General features: G+C 34.6%; 1 protein-coding gene and 1 pseudogene across 1 annotated transcript; one reads left to right on the top strand and one right to left on the bottom strand.

Annotated features, from left to right (window-relative positions):
* Positions 1 to 6,806: 6,806 nt before the first annotated feature.
* On the top strand, positions 6,807 to 8,199 carry ACTRT1 (actin related protein T1; the record flags this gene model as incomplete). The annotated part of the gene is given in 3 exon segments (XM_007085458.2): positions 6,807 to 7,232; positions 7,235 to 7,546; positions 7,822 to 8,199. Coding segments are annotated over 3 exon segments (1,116 nt in total), but the record flags the coding sequence as incomplete, so codon positions are not given.
* Positions 8,200 to 16,741: 8,542 nt separating this feature from the next.
* On the bottom strand, positions 16,742 to 17,786 carry LOC102964247 (annotated as a pseudogene).
* Positions 17,787 to 22,478: the final 4,692 nt, after the last annotated feature.

Here is a 22,478-nt window from a genome sequence, read left to right as displayed (position 1 = left end):
AATATACTTTCTTCTCGAGTGCACATGGAACATTCTCCAAGATAGATCATATACTGGGTCACAAAACAGCCCTTCATAAGTTTACAAGAATTGAAATTATACCATGCATACTTTCAGACCACAATGCTATGAAGGTTGAAATCAACCACAGGAAAAAGTCTGGAAAACCTCCAAAAGCATGGAGGTTAAAGAACACCCTACTAAAGAATGAGTGGGTCAACCAGGCAATTAGAGAAGAAATTAAAACATATATGGAAACAAACGAAAATGAAAATACAACAATCCAAACGCTTTGGGATGCAGCGAAGGCAGTCCTGAGAGGAAAATACATTGCGATCCAGGCCTATCTCAAGAAACAAGAAAAATCCCAAATACAAAATCTAACAGCACACCTAAAGGAAATAGAAGCAGAACAGCAAAGGCAGCCTAAACCCAGCAGAAGAAGAGAAATAATAAAGATCAGAGCAGAAATAAACAATATAGAATCTAAAAAAACTGTAGAGCAGATCAACGAAACCAAGAGTTGGTTTTTTGAAAAAATAAACAAAATTGACAAACCTCTAGCCAGGCTTCTCAAAAAGAAAAGGGAGATGACCCAAATAGATAAAATCATGAATGAAAATGGAATGATTACAACCAATCCCTCAGAGATACAAACAATTATCAGGGAATACTATGAAAAATTATATGCCAGCAAATTGGACAACCTGGAAGAAATGGACAAATTTCTAAACACCCACACTCTTTCAAAACTCAATCAGGAGGAAATAGAAAGCTTGAACAGACCCATAACCAGCGAAGAAATTGAATCGGTTATCAAAAATCTCCCAACAAATAAGAGTCCAGGACCAGATGGCTTCCCAGGGGAGTTCTACCAGACATTTAAAGCAGAGATAATACCTATCCTTCTCAAGCTATTCCAAGAAATAGAAAGGGAAGGAAAACTTCCAGACTCATTCTATGAAGCCAGTATTACTTTGATTCCTAAACCAGACAGAGACCCAGTAAAAAAAGAGAACTACAGGCCAATATCCCTGATGAATATGGATGCAGAAATTCTTAATAAGATACTAGCAAATCGAATTCAACAGCATATAAAAAGAATTCTTCACCATGATCAAGTGGGATTCATTCCTGGGATGCAGGGCTGGTTCAACATTCGCAAATCAATCAACGTGATACATCACATTAACAAAAAAAAAGAGAAGAACCATATGATCCTGTCAATCGATGCAGAAAAGGCCTTTGACAAAATCCAGCCCCCTTACTTAATAAAAACCCTTGAGAAAGTCGGGATAGAAGGAACATACTTAAAGATCATAAAGGCCATTTATGAAAAGCCCACAGCTAACATCATCCTCAACGGGGAAAAACTGAGAGCTTTTTCCCTGAGATCAGGAACACGACAGGGATGCCCACTGTCACCGCTGTTGTTTAATATAGTGCTGGAAGTTCTAGCATCAGCAATCAGACAACAAAAGGAAATCAAAGGCATCAAAATTGGCAAAGATGAAGTCAAGCTTTCGCTTTTTGCAGATGACATGATATTATCCATGGAAAATCCGATAGACTCCACCAAAAGTCTGCTAGAACTGATACATGAATTCAGCAAAGTTGCAGGATACAAAATCAATGTGCAGAAATCAGTTGCATTCTTATACACTAACAATGAAGCAACAGAAAGACAAATGAAGAAACTGATCCCATTCACAATTGCACCAAGAAGCATAAAATACCTAGGAATAAATCTAACCAAAGATGTAAAAGATCTGTATGCTGAAAACTATAGAAAGCTTATGCAGGTAATTGAAGAAGATATAAAGAAATGGAAAGACATTCCCTGCTCATGGATTGGAAGAATAAATATTGTCAAAATGTCAATACTACACAAAGCTATCTACACATTCAATGCGATCCCAATCAAAATTGCACCAGCATTCTTCTCTTAACTAGAACAAGCAATCCTAAAATTCATATGGAACCACAAAAGGCCCCGAATAGCCAAAGTAATTTTGAAGAAGAAGACCAAAGCAGGAGGCATCACAATCCCAGACTTTAGCCTCTACTACAAAGCTGTCATCATCAAGACAGCATGGTATTGGCATAAAAACAGACACATAGACCAATGGAATAGAATAGAAACCCCAGAACTAGACCCACAAACGTATGGCCAGCTCATCTTTGACAAAGCAGGAAAGAACATCCAATGGAAAAAAGACAGTCTCTTTAACAAATGGTGCTGGGAGAACTGGACAGCAACATGCAGAAGGTTGAAACTAGACCACTTTCTCACACCATTCACAAAAATAAACTCAAAATGGATAAAGGACCTGAATGTGAGACAGGAAACCATCAAAACCTTAGAGGAGAAAGCAGGAAAAGACCTCTCTGACCTCAGCCGTAGCAATCTCTTACTCGGCACATCCCCAAAGGCAAGGGAATTAAAAGCAAAAGTGAATTACTGGGACCTTATGAAGATAAAAAGGTTCTGCACAGCAAAGGAAACAACCAACAAAACTAAAAGGCAACCAACGGAATGGGAAAAGATATTTGCAAATGACACATCGGACAAAGGGCTAGTATCCAAAATCTACTCCACACCCGAAAAACAAATAACCCAGTGAAGAAATGGGCAGAAAATATGAATAGACACTTCTCTAAAGAAGACATCCGGATGGCCAACAGGCACATGAAAAGATGTTCAACGTCGCTCCTTATCAGGGAAATACAAATCAAAACCACACTCAGATACCACCTCACGCCAGTCAGAGTGGCCAAAATGAAGAAATCAGGAGACTATAGATGCTGGAGAGGATGTGGAGAAACAGGAACCCTCTTGCACTGTTGGTGGGAATGCAAATTGGTGCAGCCGCTCTGGAAAGCAGTGTGGAGGTTCCTCAGAAAATTAAAAATAGACCTACCCTATGACCCAGCAATAGCACTGCTAGGAATTTATCCAAGGGATACAGGAGTACTGATGCATAGGGGCACCTGTACCCCAATGTTTATAGCGGCACTCTCAACAATAGCCAAATTATGGAAAGAGCCTAAATGTCCATCAACTGATGAATGGATAAAGAAATTGTGGTTTATATACACAATGGAATACTACGTGGCAATGAGAAAAAATGAAATATGGCCTTTTGTAGCAACATGGATGGAACTGGAGAGTGTGATGCTAAGTGAAATAAGCCATACAGAGAAAGACAGATACCATATGGTTTCACTCTTATGTGGATCCTGAGAAACGTAACAGAAACCCATGGGGGAGGGGAAGGAAAAACAAAAGAGGTTAGAGTGGAAGAGAGCCAAAGCATAAGAGACTGTTAAAAACTGAGAACAAACTGAGGGTTGATGGGGGGTGGGAGGGAGGGCAGGGTGGGTGATGGGTATTGAGGAGGGCACCTTTTGGGATGAGCACTGGGTGTTGTATGGAAACCAATTTGACAGTAAATTTCATATATTAAAAAATTAAAAAAAAAAAAGAAAAAAAAAATGAAAGTGAATGCCTGTGACTATAGGCAAGGGACTTTGTTTGATAGGGTTTTGTTTGGCCCCTTTCCTTCCCCCTTGTTTCTTCTCAGGTTCTACCCTTATTGGCTAGGTAACTCTAAATGCCTAGGCATTCCTTTTTGATTGGCTGGTTTCCATTGTATGAGGGGTGATCTATGACTGGCCATATGTTTTTTTGTGGGCCACACATTTTATGGGCTACTTGTTTTTAGTCAGGTCTTTTGTTTGTCAAATTCCTGAGGGAAACCTGAGGGTGATTAGGTGGTGTCTGTTACATTTTTAAGAGGAACTTTTTGCCTGTGGAGTTTGCTCAAAGTCAGAGATTCCCAGAAGAAATGTTTTAAAATATGTGTTTTTCCCCACCCAGGAACCTTTAAGCCTTAGCCTCTCCTTTTTTACCTACTGAATCCTATCTTTCCTTATCATAATTGGATGCAGGTTGCCCTGGGGAGGCAGCCCAATCTTAGGCAATTAAGCTCCCATTAACTGAGAAGACTATCTGGGGAGATCCTTTGCTGTGAATCATCAGCAGGCAATACTCTTGGCAGCTGGGGGATAAATACATTGGTTCTTAAGGATGGGAACTGGAAAGTACAACATAGCATTTACTACTATATTACAAATAGTCACAACACCTATCTGGCATGGTGTCTCTGTTTATACTCTTTCCCAGTTGAATTCCTTCTATTTATGCTTGCAAATGCATTTTCAGACTATTAATTGGCATTGTATAAAATAAAAAATATATTAATTTTTAAAATTTATATATTCATTATATTGATTTTCTAAAATTCCACAACCTTGCTGATATTTTTTTTTCGTTGTTTATAGATACGTTAGGATTTTCTATATGTAGGACAATGTTGTCTGTAAATGCATATAATTTTACATCTTTTTAAATGTGAATGCCTTTTAGTTTATTTTCTTGACTAATAGCCCTAGCAAGATTGTCCAGTATAATATTGAATAAGAATTGTGAGAATAGACATATCATTTTGTTCCTGATATAGGGAGAAAGCATTCAGTCTATCACTATTAAGTATAACGCTAGTTATAGATATTTTCATTGATGTCCTTTATGAATTGAGGAAGTTAAATGTTATTACTTGTTTTTGAGTAATTCTATTATGAAGGACATTGGATTTTGGCAAATGCTTTTTCTCTATTTGGAATATTATGTAGTTTTTGTCTTTTATTAATATGATATATTGATTTCATCATTTGAACCAATCATGCATTGCTGGAATAAATTGCACTTGGTCACGGCATATAATTTATTTATACATTACTGTATTCAGGATAGCCACGTGTAAAAGAATGAAGTTGCACCTTTACCTCACACCATCTACAAAATTAAATAATTATGGATTAAAACCTAAATGTATGATTTAAAACTGTAAAGATTATAAAAGAAAACGGGTAAATCTTCATGAACTCAGATTTGGCAATAGATTCTTAGATATGACACAAATAGCCTTAGCAACAATAAATAAAATAAATTGTAGTTCATCAAAAATGCAAATGCTTGTGATTCAAAAGACACATTTTTTTTAAGTTTATTTATTTATTTTGAGAGAGAGATGGTGTGAGCAGGGGAGGGTCGGAGAGGGGAGAGAAAGAGAATCCCATGAGGGCTCTATGCTGTCAGCACAGAGCCAGATGCAGGGCTCAAACTCATGAAATCATGAGATCAACACCTGAGCTGAAACCAAGAGTAGGATACTTAACCTACTGAGCCACCCAGGTGACCCTCAAAAGACACTATTAAGAAAGTGAAAAAACAACCTACAGAATGGTAGAAATGTTATGACTCAGTAATAAAAAGACAACCTTATTTTAAAATGGACTAAGCAACTGGATAGATATTTCTCCAAAACAATATATTAACGAGCAGTAAGCATATAAAAAGATGCTTCACATCACTAGCTAATAAGGAAATAGAAATCAAAACCACCATGAGATGTCATATCATGCTTAACATAATGCCTAGAATAAAAAAGTCAGATACTAACTAGTGTTGGTGAACATTTGTAAAAGTAGAAACTATCCTACAATGCTGGTTTGAATGAAAAATACCTCAGACACTTTGGAAAACAGAGTGAAATTTCCTGAAATGATTAAACATAATATTAGTATATTTCTCAGCTTTTCCATTTGTAGATATATAACCAAGGGAAATGAAAACATGTCTTTCAAAAAACATATTCAAGATTGTTTCTGGCAGCACATTTCTTAATAGTCAAAGGTGGGAAAAATCCAAATGTCTGTCAACTGATGAATGGATAACAAAATGTGCTATCTCCAAGCAATGTATGAACCTTGAAAATAATATATAAAGAAAATGAAATCAGTCACAAAAGTTCACATATTTTATCCTTCCATTGATAGGAAATATGCAAAGGTGGTAAATCCATACAGACAAAAAATATATTAGTGGTTGTTTAAGCCTTGGGGTGAATGGTCTGAAAGATGTGGTGGCTAAAGGGTATGGGATTCTGTTTGAACTGATGAAAATATACTAAATTGATATCTATGATGTTTGTACATATCAGTGAATATACAAAAAGCATTGTATTACATACTTTAAATGGATAAATTGTACAGTACATGAAATTTGTCTCAATAAAGTTGTTTAAAAATAATTGTAAGAATGGAGAAAATACAAATATTCTGAATGCTGCTGGAGCTGAGTTGGAGGCATCCCCACTCAGATCCAGACCAGTGTCCGGTACTTAGTTTCTCCCCTTACAAAGGGAAGGGTATTTAAGTAATCCCATAAACATCAGCTGAATAGAGCAGAAGAAACCAGAAGGAATCAGTTCTCTGGGACAAGGACATAGCTTGGTAATTTCACTTGGTATTAAAGCTTGATCTCTGCTTCAAATTCACAGGTTTATCAAAGCTGTTTGTAGGTATGGCTTGCCTTCCTCTGCTTTATGGCTCACCAAGCAGGAAGTGCATATGGCTCAGAAACCACACTCTTTAAAGTCTCTCTGATGATCTCTGAGAACAATTGTTACCATGGCTAGATTGTTACATAGGGGGAAATCATCCCTGAAATTGTCTCAGTGGGCCTTGGGCTATCTGAAAAGAGACAAAATTCATGGGTTAAGGGCAGTGTGTTTTTTTTTTTTGGGGGGGGGGGTTTGGAACAATCTAGTAGTTCTGCCTGAGTGCCAACCTGAGAACTTTGTAATCCTTTGGTTGTAATACATCCTTAGGTGCTTGTTATCTTACAAAGTGGCCAATTTTCCTTATTTTGTTGACATTTGGAAAAACACACTGTAAACATATTTAACACATATGTATTAGATATTCCAGCTATAATTTTTGACAATAGACCAAGAGTCTGCAAAGAAGGCCTGTCTGGAGAGACTGGATCCCATCATGTCATCAGTTTTGTCATGGGGCATCCTAAATTCAATATGCTTTTGCAGGAGCCAATTAGAAAAAGTATTTTGTAAGGAAGAAGTCCAATAAAGTATGAAGCCTTGCATTTGCACTACCCCCATGAATATGGACTGGTAACAGGATATGATGACATGGAGAAACTCTGGAAGTATCTTTTTGAGTGGAAGCTGGAAGTAAAGCCCTGTCAATGGCCTGTGCCCATGACTGAGCCATTCTTGAACCCAAGGGAAATTTGAGAGAAGATGGCAGAAGTGATATTTGAGAACTTCAATGTGCCTGCCTTCTACCTGTCCAATTATACGGTGGTAGAACTCTATACAGCTCTACCTCTGTCATGGGACTAGTGGTAGACAGTGGGGATGAGGTTACTTGCACTGTCCCTACCTTTGAAGGTTACTCCCTGCCTAATGTTCTTACCAAGCTCTAAATGGCAAGGAAAGACAACACAGAACATACTACCTGGCTCCTACTCACTGGTGTGAGCACTTTCCCTTCCATATTTGACAAGGCTTTACCGGGTGACATCAAAGAGAAACTGTGTTATGTGGCCTTGGAGCCAGAGAAAGAACTATGTAAGAGGCCAGATGAGACTGTGAGAGAATACAAACAGCTAATTGAGAATGCCAACTGAGAGAATACAAACAGTCAATTGAGAATGCCATCTACCTGGGGCTCCTGGGTGGCTCAATCGGTTAAGCGTCCTACTTCAGCTCAGGTCACCATCTCGCGCGCGGTCTGTGAGTCTGAGCCCCACGTCAGGCTCTGGGCTGATGGCTCAGAGCCTGGAGCCTGCTTCCAATTCTGTGTCTCCCTCTCTCTCTGCCCCTCCCCCGTTCATGCTCTGTCTCTGTCTGTCTGAAAAATAAATAAAAAACGTTAAAAAAATTTTAAAAAGAGAATGCCATCTACATTGACGACCAGCTGTACCAGGTGCTTGAGATTCTTTGTGCACCTGACCAGCTGGGCATCAACAACCTGGGAATCTCAAAAATAATCTCTGGCAGCATTATGAAGTGTGGCACTAAAATTCAGAAGAATCTTTTTGTGGAAATTGTGCTGTCTAGGGGCATTCCTTGCTTCTCTGGGCTTGAGGAAAGTCTTATGAAATAACTGGAACAGCTAGCTTCCAAAGGGACTCCCATCAATATCACTGCTTCTTCTAATAGGTGTTTATCCGTGTGGATTGGTGCATCCACTGTGACTTCTCTGAACAATTTTAAACAGATGGGGAGTATCCCTACAAGTCTCAAGAAGTTTGGGAGATTTATTATTTAGAAAAGATGATCTTTAAAAACCTCAAATGTTTGGGACAACTCCAAATGTCAGATCATAGAATACCTATGGAAGGTGATATTGTGCTTCAAGCAAGATGTTCAGTAAAATTATTTTGCCTTTTTGGGCTTCAGTTCATTCTTGTTGCACATTGCTGTAACCATTGGTGTACAAATATCTGTATCTTCACGTTCAACTCTTTTGGGTATATATTTTAAGAGTGGGATTTCTGGGTCATATGTTAATTTCATGTTTATATTTTTGAGTAACTATCAAAATGTTTTGTGAGCAGCTGCATTGTTCCTTTTACATTCCCAAACACAAAGGATGAGGGTTCCTTATCTTCACATACTTGCCAACACTTATTTCCTGTTTTTGAATAATAGCCATTCTAAAGTATATGAACAGGTATCTCATGTTTTGATTTGCACTTCCCTAATGATTAGTGATATTCAGCATCTTTTTATATGTTTATTTTCCATTTGAATACTGTCTTTGGAGAAATATCTATTCAAGTCCTTGGCCCATTTTTTTAATGTTTATTTTTGAGAGAGAGAGAGAAAGAGAGAGAGAATGGGGGAGGGGCATAAAGAGAGGGAGACACAGATTTGAAGCAGTCTCTGGGCTCTGAGCAGTCAGCACAGATCCTTGGCCCATTTTTTGGTTAGGTTGTTTATATTTTTGCTGTTGAGTTGTCAGTGTTGTTTATATACTCTGGCTATTAAAACATTATCATATGTGTGAGTTTTCTTTTCTCATTTTTTTGGGGGGTTTTCACTCTCTGAATAATGGCCTTTGGTGAACAAGAAATTTTAACAAAGTACAACTTATTAATGTTTCCTTTTGTTGCATAAACATTTGGTGTCATATTTTAGGAAACCATCGCCAAATTGAAGGTCATGAATGTTTGCCCTATGTTTTCTTCTAAGAGGTTTATAGTTTCAGTTTTTAAGTTTGTTTTTAATCCATTTTGAGTTAATTTTTGTATATGTTATAAGTGATCTAACTTCATTATTTTGCATGTGGATATCTAGGTTTCCCAAGACCATTTACTAAGGAGACTCTTCCTTTCCAATTGTATACTTTTGGCACCCTAGTAGAAAATTAATTGAATGTATATGTATGGACTTATTTCTGGAACCTATATTTTTTATTACATGTATCTATAAGCCTATCCTTATGCCACTACCACAGTGTTTTGATTGCTATAACTTGGTAGTAAATTTTGAAATTGGAAAATGTAAGTCTTCCAACTTTGTTCTACTTTTTCAATATTGTCTTGGTTATTTGAGGTCTCTTTAAATTCCTTAGGAATTTTATAATGGGTTTTTCAATTTCTGTAAAAACATCATTAAGATTTTAATAGGCATTGTGTTGAATTTGTATATAACTTTCAGTAATACTGTTGTCTAAATAAAATCAAGTTCTCCAATTCATTCAGACAGGATATATTTTCATGTTTAAGGTATTCTTTGTTTTGTTCTGTTTTACAGCAATGTTTTGCAGTTTTCTGTGTACTAGTCTTGTGATTCCTTAATCAAATTTATTCCTAAGTATTCTTTCTTTTCTTTTTGATGCAACTGTACAATGACTTGTTTTCTTAATTTCTTGTTTAGGCTCTGGGCTAATTTTAACATGTTTTAACTCTATGTTTTATCTATTGACCATTACTAGAGATGAGGAAATTAGTACAGTAACACTTCTTTCATTGTCTTCTTTCTCCTATCATGAGAGAGTTGTGATTCTAGGACTCTAGGACAATCCTTAGCTTAAATTTGTGTTTATTGACCTATTTACCAAATTTATGTCATCTCCCTTGGGGAAAATTCTCTCATCAAAATTTGACCTTCAGAAATTATGTGAGAACTCATGTTAAAACCTGTTAAGTCAGTATTTTTCTATATTGTGACCTGCAGAATGCTAATTATCCTCTTTTCTTCAAATGGCCTTTGCTCTTTGTCAGCATGGAAACTAACACACACACACACACACACACACACACACACACACACAATGTTCTATTGGTATGACTTCTTCACTCCACATCCTTTGCTTTTCTTCCATAAAGATCTGATCTACAGAAACAGTTCCCGTTCTTTTTTGGTATTGCCTATGTCCATAAGTTTATTTATTTATTCATATTATCTTTGCATATGTATACCATAAAACTGAATTTTACTTTTGGAGAAAGCTGTATCATACTATAAATGTGAAATTATACTGGGATGTAACTATTATCTCTCATTTTGCTCCTTATTGCACAGATGTTTTTAAGTATATTCTGTCAGTTTGTGCCACTGTTTTAAATTGAATAGAGTGTTATCTATTACTATGTTGGGGGATGCCTTTCAAAAGAAGAAAGTGGAGTTAAAAATAGCTAAATTTCTAACATTTCTAACATTATTTCTACCTTGAAGTTGGAAGCACAACTGCTTTTAATTTATATATTTATAGTGTATCATGACATATATTACAAACCTGGTTCAGTTTTCTCTTTACAATCATCACCATTCCTACCATTTTCTATTTTTTATATGAATTGTAAATCACTGAGTCATTTTCCACAAAAAGTACTATAGACTTCATTAAGATTATATTTAATTCATACATTTATTTGTAGAGTTTTTAGCTTTATCATATTAAATCTTCCAATGCGGGAATATTGCATGACTTTCTATTTACTTAGGAAATCTTCATGGATTGTTTTTCATTTGGGTCGTTCAAATTTAACCTTAGATTTAGTCTCACATTTTTTATGGTTTTGTACTCTTATGAGAAGGATATGTGTCTATAATATTTTCAAACTGATTTGCTAGTAGATAGGTAATCTATATACTTTTTATGGTAATCTCATATATCACACTTTTCTGTACTATTTTATCAATTCTAAAATATTTTGTATTCATTCTATTAGATTTAAGTAGACGATCACAATTGCAAAAAGCCATAGTTTTGGCTGTCTTTCAAGTATATACCATTTATTTATTTTCCATTACTTAGTAAAATAGTAAATAGTATTGGAATATGAATGTGACATGTGGTGCTCATAAACTTCCTTTTGCTTTATTAAGAAAAATTTAAAAAATTCTCATGTATAATATTTACAGGTAATTTATGAAAGTTGCTATCATAAAATTTGAGAAATTTAGAAATATTTTTCTGTTTAAAAAATTAGGAAATAGTGAAATTTACAAAATTCAATTCTAGCATCTACTAAGGCAATCATATTTTTTCCTTTACTCAATTAATGTGGACAAATATTACTAAATGGTGGCTATATTTGGTGATCTAATATTTTACTTAGGAACATTAAATCTGATCCCAAGTGAGTTAGTATCAAAATTATTTCTTTTTAGTCTACTGAAGTTTTATAACTGAGGATGTGATGGCTTCAGAGAATGAATTTGGAATCTAATCTGCATATTTCTAGGGACAGTGGCATCCATGCTTTTGTCTTTTCAGAATTCTTTCCATTCATCTTCTTAAATAAATCTTATATTTCTAAAAATTTTAAAGTTGTCTTCTTCAAATTTGATTCATTAAGCTATTTGAAAATTTATATACATTATTTAAGAGAGGAGTCCAATTTAAATATTTTTATTTCTGCTTTAATGAAGTATAATTGACATATCAAAATTAACTATATTTAAGTTGTACAGTGTACCTTTTTAAGGTAAACAAAGTCATGGTTTAATATACATATACACTATAAGATGATTACCACCATTAAGTTAATTAATACATTCATCATCTCACATAGTTACCTTTTGTGTGTGTAGGATAAAAACACTTCATATATTCTCTCTCATCAAATTTCAAGTATGTAATACAATATTATTAACTATAAGCAGCATGATGTATATTATATTCTTAGAACTTATTCAGCTTATAAATGAAATTTTGTGTCATTTGACTAACATCTCTCCATTTCCCCTACTCCCCAGAACCTGACAACCACCATTTGACTCTGGTTCTAGGTGTTTGATTTCACTGATTCCACATATTAGTATTCTACAATATAGTATTGTCTTTCTGTGTTTGGCTTATTTCACTTAGCATAGTGTTCTCCAGGTTCATCCATGTTGTCACAAATGGCAGGATTTTCTCCTTTTATGACTAAATAATATTCAATATATTATATAATTATTATATATTAAATATGGAATATATAATTATATATAATTATTTATATAAATATAATTGTATGTAAATATCCCATAGTGTATATGTGTGTGTGTGTGTGTATATATACATATACATATATATAATTTATCCATTTATGTATCAACAACAGACATTTCAGTTGTTTCTATGTCTTGGCTATCATTATTTATAAAGCATTATTATTAACATTATTCATGTTGTAGTGAACATGGGAATGCACATATCTCTTTGAGATCCTGATTTAATTTTCTATGGATATATACCCAGAAGTGGTTTGCTTAGATCATATACTATTTCTGTTTTTAACTTTTTAAGGAACATCCATACTGCTTCCCATAATGGCTGTACTAATATACATCCCCACAAACTGTACAAGTGTTCCATTTTCTCTGTACATTTGCCAAAACTTATCTTTCGTGTTTTTGATAATTGACATTCTAAAAAATGTAAGGTAGTATTTCACTGTGTGGTTTTTTTAAATTTTTTAAGATGTTTATTTATTTTTGAGAAAGAGAGAGACAAAGTGCAAGTGAAGGAGGGGCAGAGAGAGGGAGATACGGAATCTGAAGCAGGATTCAGGCTCTGAACTGTCAGCACAGACCCCGAGGTGGGGATTGAACTCACAAACCATGAGATAATGACCTGAATCAATGTCAGAAGCTTAACTGAGCCACCCATGCACTCCTCATTGTGGTTTTGATTCCCTGATGGCTACTGATGTTGAACACATTTTCATATACATGGTGGCCATTTGTAGGTTTTCTTTGTAGAAATATCTATTCAAACACTTTGTCCATTTTTAAATTGTGGTATTTGTTATTTTGCTATTGAGTTGTAGGTGTTCCTAATATATTTTGGATATTATCCTCTTATCAGATATACATTTTGCAAATATTTTCTCTCATTCAAAAGATGGCCTTTTCATTTATTTGTTTCCTTTACTGTAGAGAAGCCTTTTAGTTTTATGTAGTTCCATGGTTGATTTTTTTCTTTTGTTGCTTGTGCTTTTGGTGTCATATCCAAAAATTCATTGTCAAGACCTATGTCAGTTAGCTTTTTCTCTATGTCTCCTCTATGATTATTACATTTACGTCTTCAATCCATTTTGAGTTAATTTTTGTAAGGATTCAGTTTCATTCTTTTGCATGTGGATATCTTTTTGCCAAAAATATTAAAGAGACTATCCTTTCAGTTTTGTGTATTTTGGCAACCTTGATGAAAATTGTTTGCATATGTGTGGAATTGTTCCTCAGCTCTCAGTTCTGTTCCATTGGTTTATATGTCTGTTTTTTTTTTTATGTCAATAACATACTGTTTTGATTATAATAGCTTTGTAATATAGTTTGGAATGAGGAAGTTTGATGTCTCCAGCTTTGTTCTTTCTCAAGATTGCTTCAGTTATTCAGGGTCTTTTGTGGTAGTATATGAATTTTAGGATTGCTTTTTCCTGCTACTGTGAAAAATGCCATAAGAATTATATTGAATTTGTAGATTATGTTGAATAGCATAGAGAATTTAACAATATTAATACTCCCAATCCGCAAACATGGAAACAAATATTTCAATTTATTTGTGTCTTTTTTCATTTCTTACAGTTTTAGTGTACAGATTATTAACCTTTATGGTTAAATTTATCCCTAAGTAGCTTATTCTTTTTAATGTTATTATAAATAGAATTGTTTTCGTAATTTTATTTTTGGATAGTTCATTGCTAGCATATAGAAATGTAGCTGATTTTTTCTATATTGAGTTTGTGTCCTGAAGCTTTACTAAGTTTATTTATTAGTTCTAACATTTCTTTTTAATTTTTCAGGATTTTGTATATTAAAGATCATGTAAACAAAAGAAACAATTTAATTCTTTTCTCATTTGAACCCTTTTATTATTTTTTCCTAATTTTCTGTGTAAGACATCCAGTACTATGTTTGAATGGAAGTGGTGAGAGTGGGCACCATTATCTTGTTCCTGATCTTTGGGGTAATATTTTAGATTCTTACTAATAAGTATGTTGTTAGCTGTGGGCTTGTCCAAAAGGCCTTTATTATATTAATGTATATTACTTTTACTATTTCATTAGAATTTTTATCATGAAAGGATGTTCACTTTTTTAAAATTCTTTTTCTACATCTATTGGGATGATCATGTTTTTTATTCTTCATTCTGTTAATGTGGTATATTACATGTATTGACTTACATGTGTTGAACCTTTCTTTCTTCCCAGAGATAAATTCCACTTGATCATGGTGTATGATCCATTTAATGTGCTTTTGAATTTGTTTGTAGTATTTTGTTGAAAATTTTTGCCTCACTATTCATCAGGGATATTGGCACACAGTTTTCTTTCTTATAGTGAGTGCCCTTATCTGGTTTTAGTATCAAGGTAATGCTGGCCTTGTAAAATGAATTTTGGAGTTTTCTCTCCTCTTCAAATTTTTAGAATATTTTCAGAAGAATTAACATTAATTCTTCTTTAAGAGTTTGGTAGAATTCACCTGTGAAGTCTTGGGCTTTTCTTTGTTGGGAGGATTTTGATTACTGATTCAATCTCCTTACTCATTATTAGTCTGTTCAGAATTTCTATTTCTTCATGTTTCAGTCCTGGTAGGTTGTATGTTTCTAGGAATTTATGTTGTCTAATTTGTTGGCATATAATTTTTCATAGCAGGCTCTCATGATATTCTGTATTTCTGTTGTATCAGTTGTAACATTCCCTCTTTCACTTATATTTTGTTGAGTTCTCTTTTTTTTCTTTGTAAGTGTATCTAGATGTTGGTGAATTTTGTCTATTTTTTTAATAAACCAACTCAGTGTCTTTGATATTTTCTACTGTTTTCATATTCTCTATTTCATTTATTTCTGCTTTACACTTTATTTTCTTTCTTGTGCTAACTTTGGGTTATTTTGTTCTTCTAGTTTCTGGAGGTATAAAGTTAGGTTGTTTATTGGAGCTATTTATTTTTTCTCTAACATATGCATTTCTCACTATGAACTTCACTCTTAGAACTATTTATGGTGTATCCCATAAGTTTTGAAATGTTTCCATTTTTGTTTATTTCAAACTTTGTTTTAAGTTTCCCTTTGGTTACTTCTTTGAACCATTGGTTGTTCATAAATGTGTTCTCTAATTTCCATGTATTTGTTTATTTTCAAGTTCTATTTCTGTTATTGATTGTTAATTTCATATCATTGTGGATAGAAAAGACAGTTGGCATGATTTAAATCTTTTGCTAAGACTTGTTTTGTGACCCAGCATATGATCTGTGCTAGAGAATGTTCCATGAATGTGTAACAAGCATGTGTATTCTACTGCTATTGGAAGGAATGATATGTTTGTTAGGTTTTACATGGTCTAAAGTATGGTTGAAGTCCAAAGTTTCCTTATTGATTTTATGTGGATGATGTATACATTGTTGAAATTGGTATACTGAAGCCTCCTACCATTATTATATTTTTCTATTTCTCCCTTCAGTTCTGTTGGTATTTGTTGAATATATTTATCAGCTCTGATATTGAGTGCATATATATTTATAATTATCTTATCCTCTTGATGTATTTATTCCTTTGTCATAGTATAATGACCTTTTTCTGTTGTTGCAGTTTTTGACTTGAGATATATCTTGTCTAGTATAAGTATAGCTACCTTTGTTGTCTTTTAGTTTACTTTTCATCTACATGGGTTATCTTTTTCTATCCCTTTACTTTGAGACTATGTATGTCCTTAAAGCTCAAGTGAGTCTCTTATAGACAGCATATAGTTGGGAATTTTTTTTTTCTTTAAGGTGTACACTTTATTGAACTGGTCTCAAGTCAGTGTACAGGTAAGACCTGGCTGCCTTTGTGCCTCAACCATACTCCAAGGGAGACTGAAAGTCTTCATACATCTCAGCTTGGAGGGACAAAAATGGAGGCTATGTGGGCAGACCATTCAAAGTAAAACAAAAAGAGCAAGTATTAAGACAACTATTTTAAAAATGCAGACTACTTAATTTACACAAAAGTAATGCTATCACCCTTCCTTGTGTGGACTCCATGAGAACTGGCTCTTCTCGGGGAGAAATGGGGAGGCCTTTGGGAAGATTAGGGGCTTTCTGTAACAATGCATCTCATGATATTTGGAATAACTTTAAAAAAGAACAATGTAGAAAGTCATTGGCCACACAGTAGAACTTTGGAAATGCTTGTCCTAACCAACTGCTGTCACCTTCACTATTCCAGTGTTTAAATCTTGAGTCAAACACCAAAAAAATCCAAAAACAAAAAACAAAACAAATTTTAAAAAATAAATAAAGCCATGCCAATCTCATCTCATTTTCTGCACGAGTTAGGGTTTCTCAAGAAATGGTGTATCATGACTAAAGTAACAGTCTGCCCAGAAGCATTTTCAGTGGATAATGTAGGGGCCCAACTCATTGTTCTCCTGCTTGCTGATCCACATCTGCTGGAAGGTAGACAGTGAGGCCAGAATGGAGCTGCTGATCCACAGTGTACTTGTGTTCAGGAGGTGTGAAGATCTTGATATTGTGCTGGGTGCCAGGACAATGATCTCCTTTTGTGTCCTATCAGTGATTCTGGGGTGCTAAGTGGTTCTACCAGATAGTACCTTGTTGGTGTACAGGTCCTTGTGGATGCCAACATCACACTTCATGATGGAGCTAAAGGTAGTTTCACATATACCACAGGATTCCATGCCCAGGAAGGAAAGGTATTTTCATGTATACCACAGGATTCCATGCCCAGGAAGAAAGGCTGGAAGAACACCTTGGTGCAGTGGTACTGCACATAGCCGATGGTGATGACCTGCCTGTCTGGTAGTGCATACCTCTTTCTCAGGGAGGAGCTGGAGGCCACAGTGGCCATCTACTGTTCAAAGTCCAGGAGGATGTAGCACAGCTTCTCCTTCATGTAACACATGATTTCCTGTTTGGTAGTGGTGGTGAAGCTGTAGCCATACTCTATAAGAATCTTTATAAGGTAGTCTGCCATGTCCAATCCAGCTAGGTTCAGATGCAGGATGGTATGGGGAAGGGCATACCCCTCACAGATGGGCACAGTATGGGGTACCCTGTCACCAGAGTCCATCATGATGCCAGTGGTAAGACCAGAGTAGGACAGGGACAGGATGGCCTGGATAGTCACATGGCTGGGATGTTGGTCTCAAACATGATCTGAGTAATCTTCCCATGGTTGGCACTGGGGCTCAGGGGAACTTGGTCAGTGAGCATGGAGTGCTCCTTGGGGGCCACACAAAACATGTTGTAGAAGGTGTGGTGACAGATCTTCTCCATGTTATTTTAGTTGGTGATGATGCTGTGGTGGATGGGATACTTCAGAGTCAGGATGCCCTTTTTGCTCTGGGCCTCATCACTCATGTAGTAGTCCTCTGGCCCATGCCCACCACCATGCCCTGGTGCCAGGGAACATGCCATGATGGAGGGGAAGACAGCCTGGGAAGCATTGTGGGCTGTGAGGCCAGACTTGTGTATGTTTATTAAATCATTTCAGCCATTCAGTGATCTTTTATTGGAGAGTTTAAGTCAATTCTGTTTAAAGTAATTATTGATACATAAGAACTTAGCAGCACTATCTTTTAAATTATATAATATATATTTATTATATATCTAATTACATCTAATTATATCTATATATAATTGAATTTGTATTTATTTATAAATATGTTTATATATTAAAATATATTATTTATAAATATATAAAATATATCCTTGGTATTTGCCTCATGTTTGTCTACCATTCTTACTCATTTCTGCCTTAATTTTAAGTGATTTTAAATATTTTTCAGTACTCCATTTTTAAAATGGCATATTGCCTCTACTTTTTAGCATTTGTATTTATTTCTTTAAGGATCAAAATGTGTATCCTAATCAGAATTAGTATTTTACCTTTTCACATAAAATAGAAGATTCTTATAGGAACATATGTCCATTTACCTCCACTGATTGTTCTGTTGTTTTCATATCTAGTTCCATGAATATTTTAAAACATAAAATATAAAAAACTTGTGAAAACTCAGTTGTTTTTTACAGAAATTAAGGGAAAAAAGTAGTCTTTTATATTTAACCACGTATTAACTGTTTCTGGTGTTTTTATTCCTTCCTGGAGATCTGAAATTCCATCTGATATAGTTGTCCATTATCCTGAAAACTTTCCTCTAGCAATTATTTATTAAGGGTATTCTTGTAATTAATTCACTACCTTTTGTTTATCTGAAAAGGTCTTCATTTTATATTCATTTATACCAAATGTTTTCACTCTATAAATAATTTTATCATTTCAGAATCATGTGGCCTCCATTGTTTCTGATGAGAAGATCACAATTTTGTATAAAATTTTCTCCCTTTATAATATTGCTTCTTTTCTGTTTTCAAGATTTTCTCCATACTCTAGTTTTCATCAGTTTTACTATGATGTTTTTAGATTTAATTTTACTTGTATTTGTTTTAAATTTGCTGCATACTGATATTTTTCACCAAATTTTGGATGTTTTCAGGTACATTTTCTGATATGCTTTTTATTTTAGAGCAGTTTGAGATTTACAAAGTAATTTGAAGTTAGTACAAAGAGCTCCCATATACCACACACCAAGTTTCCCCTATTATTAACAACTTACCTACTATGGTACATTTGCTACAATTAATGAACCAATATTGATGCATTATTATACCTAAAAGACAAAATTTGGATTTATTAATTTTTACTTAATGTCATTATCTGCTTCTGGAAGATAATGCTTCACATGCAGTTTCATGTTTCTTTAAGTTCTTCTTGGCAGTGAGAATTTCTTAGACCTTTCTTCTTTTTGATAACATTGATAACTTTGAGAAATACTGTATTGTAGAATGCCTACATTCATAGAAAATATGGAGTTTAAGATGTTTGATATTTTTTCATGGTTAGATTGGGATTTATGTTTTGGAAGAATACCACAGAGACAAATTGCCATTTTCATCATGTCCTATCAAGGGTATACTCTATCAAAATTACTTATCACTGCTATTAACCATGAGTACACAGCTGAGGAAGTATTTATTATTTTATCCACTTTAAAGTTACCTTTTCCCCCTTTTCATGCTGCCCTCTTTGGAAAGAAGTCATTATGCACAGTATACACTCAAAGTGTGGAGAGTCATACTCCACTAGAGTTGGAACATCTACATGAAATATTTGGAATTTTTTTTGCATGGAATATTTGTCTCTTATTCCTAATTTATTTATTTTTTCAAGAACTTGTTGATATCAGCATGAATGTGAAGGTATTTATCTTAAATATTGGATTATTATTTCATACAGCTTTACTTATTGTGTTGCTCAAATTTCTAAACAGCTTAGGCCATGGAGAACTCACACTTTAATTTGCTTCATTTAACAATTTGTTTTGAGTCATATTTTTAGCACTTTTTTTACTTTTTGGCACTAGAGGATCCCTTTTATACTTTCTTCCATAGTTCTAACTTAAGTTTTTCTTCAAAATTATGTCCTGAATTCTTTTGATTGGAGAGTGGTATTAGAAATCAGTATTTGGTAGCTAGGTGTGCACTTTGCTTTAGGGGTGGCATTACTTCTAGCCCTCTCAGCAACAGAGCATGGATATATGTGTGTGTGTGTGTGTGTGTAGTAACCCATGCACATAGATATCTATAAGTATTTTTTATAATAAATCAGTTGTATCTATGTAAAGCTAAATATGGGTTTATATTGATGTTTCAAATTCTTATTTATTAACATATGGATCATCTTAGCCTCCTACCCTTGCTTACTTTAACCTTCCACCCAACAGTGAGAAACCTGATTCCCTAACACTATACATTTATTTAATTGCTCAATTCCAGCATATATTTATAGTGGTGTCAGAATTGTTTACCTCTGTTCCTGAGGGAAATAATTTAATTTATTATAGTCCAATGCTTATATACAAGATCTTTTGCCTTTAGTCCCCATTCATTTCCAAAGCTTTTTAGGTTAGTAGCTCTGTCCCTTACCCTCCACAGTAGGTTGTTTCATACATTTTTATACATTTTTAAATTATTATTTTTTATTTTAATTTATTTCTTTCCTTTTTAAAAATTTTTTTATTTTATTTATTCTCAAGTTAGCTAACATACAGTGTAGTCTTTGCTTTAGGAGTAGATTCCAGTGATTCATCACTTACGTATAAACCCCAGTGCTCATCCCAACACGTGCCCTCCTTAATGCACATCACCCACTTTCCCCCACCCCCACACCCCACCCCCATCAACCCTCAGTTTGTTCTCTGAATTAAAGTGTATCTTATGGTTTGCCTCCCTCTGTTTTTATCTTATTTTTCCTACCCTCCCCCTATGATCATGTTAAGTTTCTCAAGTTCCACATATGAGCAAAATCATATGACATCTGTATTTCTCTGACTGATTTATTTCACTTAGCCTCCAGTTCCATCCATGTTATTGGAAATGGCAAGAATTCATTCTTTTCATTGCTGAGTAGTATTCCATTGTATGTATATACCACATATTCTTAATCCATCAATCAGTTGATGGATATTTGGACTCTTTCCATATTTTGGCTATTGTTGATAGCACTGCTATAAACATTGGGGTGAATGTGCCCCTTTGAATGAGCACTCCTATATCCTTTGGATAAATCTCTAGTAGTGTAACTCCTGGGTTGTAGGGTAATACTAATTTTAAACTTTTGAGGAAACTCCACTCTATTTTCCAGAGTGGCTGTAACAGTTTGCATTCCCACCAACAGTGCAAAAGGGTTCCCCTTTCTCCACATCCTCACCAACATCTATTGTTTCCAGACTTGTTAATTTTAGCCACTCTGACCAGTATAAGGTGGTATCTCAATGTAGTTTTGATTTGTATTTCCCTAATGATGAGCAATGTTGACCATCTTTTCATGTGTCTATTTGCCATCTGGATGTCTTCTTTGGAAAAGAATACATTCATGTCTTCTTCCCATTTCTTCACTGGATTATCTGTTTTTCAGGTGTTGAGGTTGGTAAGTTCTTTGTAGGTTTTTGATGCTAACCCTTTATCTGATATGTCATTTGCAAATATCTTCTTACATTTCATAAAGTGCCATTTAATTTTGTTGATTGTTTCCTTTGCTGTACAAAAGCTTTTTCCCTTTTATTTCCCTTGCCCTTGGAAACATGTCAAATAAGAAGTTTCTGTGACCAATGTCAAAGAGGTTGCTACCTGTTTTCTCCTGTAAGATTTTGATGGTTTCCTGTCTCACATTTAGGTCTTTCATCAATTTTGAGTTTATTTTTGTATATGGTGTAAGGAAGTGGTCCAGTTTCATTATTCTGCATGTCCCTGTCCAGTTCTCCCAGCACCATTTGCTAAAGAGACTTTTTTCCATTGGATGCTCTTTCGTGTTTTGTCAAAGATTAATCGGCCATGTATTTGTGGGTCTGTTTCTGGGTTCTCTATTCTATTCCATTAGTTTATGTATCTGTTTTTATCCCAACACTATAATGTCTTGATGATTACAGGTTGTAATACAGCCTAAAGTCCAGGATTGTGATGTCTCCAGCTTTGGTTTTCTTTTTCAACATTACTTTGGCTATTTCGGGTCTTTTATGCCTCCATCCAAATTTTAGGATTGTTTGTTCTAGCTCTGTGAAGAATGTGGGGGCTATTTTGATAGGGATTGCATCAAATGTGTAGATTGATTTGGGGAGTATCAACATTTTAACAATATTTGTTCTTCCAATCCATGAGCATGGAATGTTTTTCCATTTCTTTGTGTCTTATTCAATTTCTTTCATAAGCTTTCTATACTTTTCAGCATACAGATCTTTTTACCTCTTTAGATAAGTTTATTCCTAGGTAATTTATGGTGAAATTTTAAATGGGATTGATTGTCTGATATCTCTTTCTGTTGCTTTATTAGTGGTGTATAGAAATGTGACCAATTTCTGTACATTGTTTTTATACTTGTGACTTTCCTGAATTCCTGTATCAGCTCTGGCAGTCTTCTGGTGGAATCTTTTGGTTTTTCCATGTAGAGTATCATATCATCTATGAAGAGTAAATGTTTGACTTCTTCTTTGCCAACTTGGATGTCTTTTATTTCATCATGTTGTCTGATTGCTGAGGCTAGAACTTCCAACA

This window comes from Panthera tigris, chromosome X (genome assembly GCF_018350195.1).
Source record: "Panthera tigris isolate Pti1 chromosome X, P.tigris_Pti1_mat1.1, whole genome shotgun sequence".
Taxonomy (NCBI): Eukaryota; Metazoa; Chordata; class Mammalia; order Carnivora; family Felidae; genus Panthera; species Panthera tigris.
The sequence above is the reverse complement of the archived record's forward strand: the minus strand, read 5'-3'. Positions and strand labels throughout refer to the sequence as shown.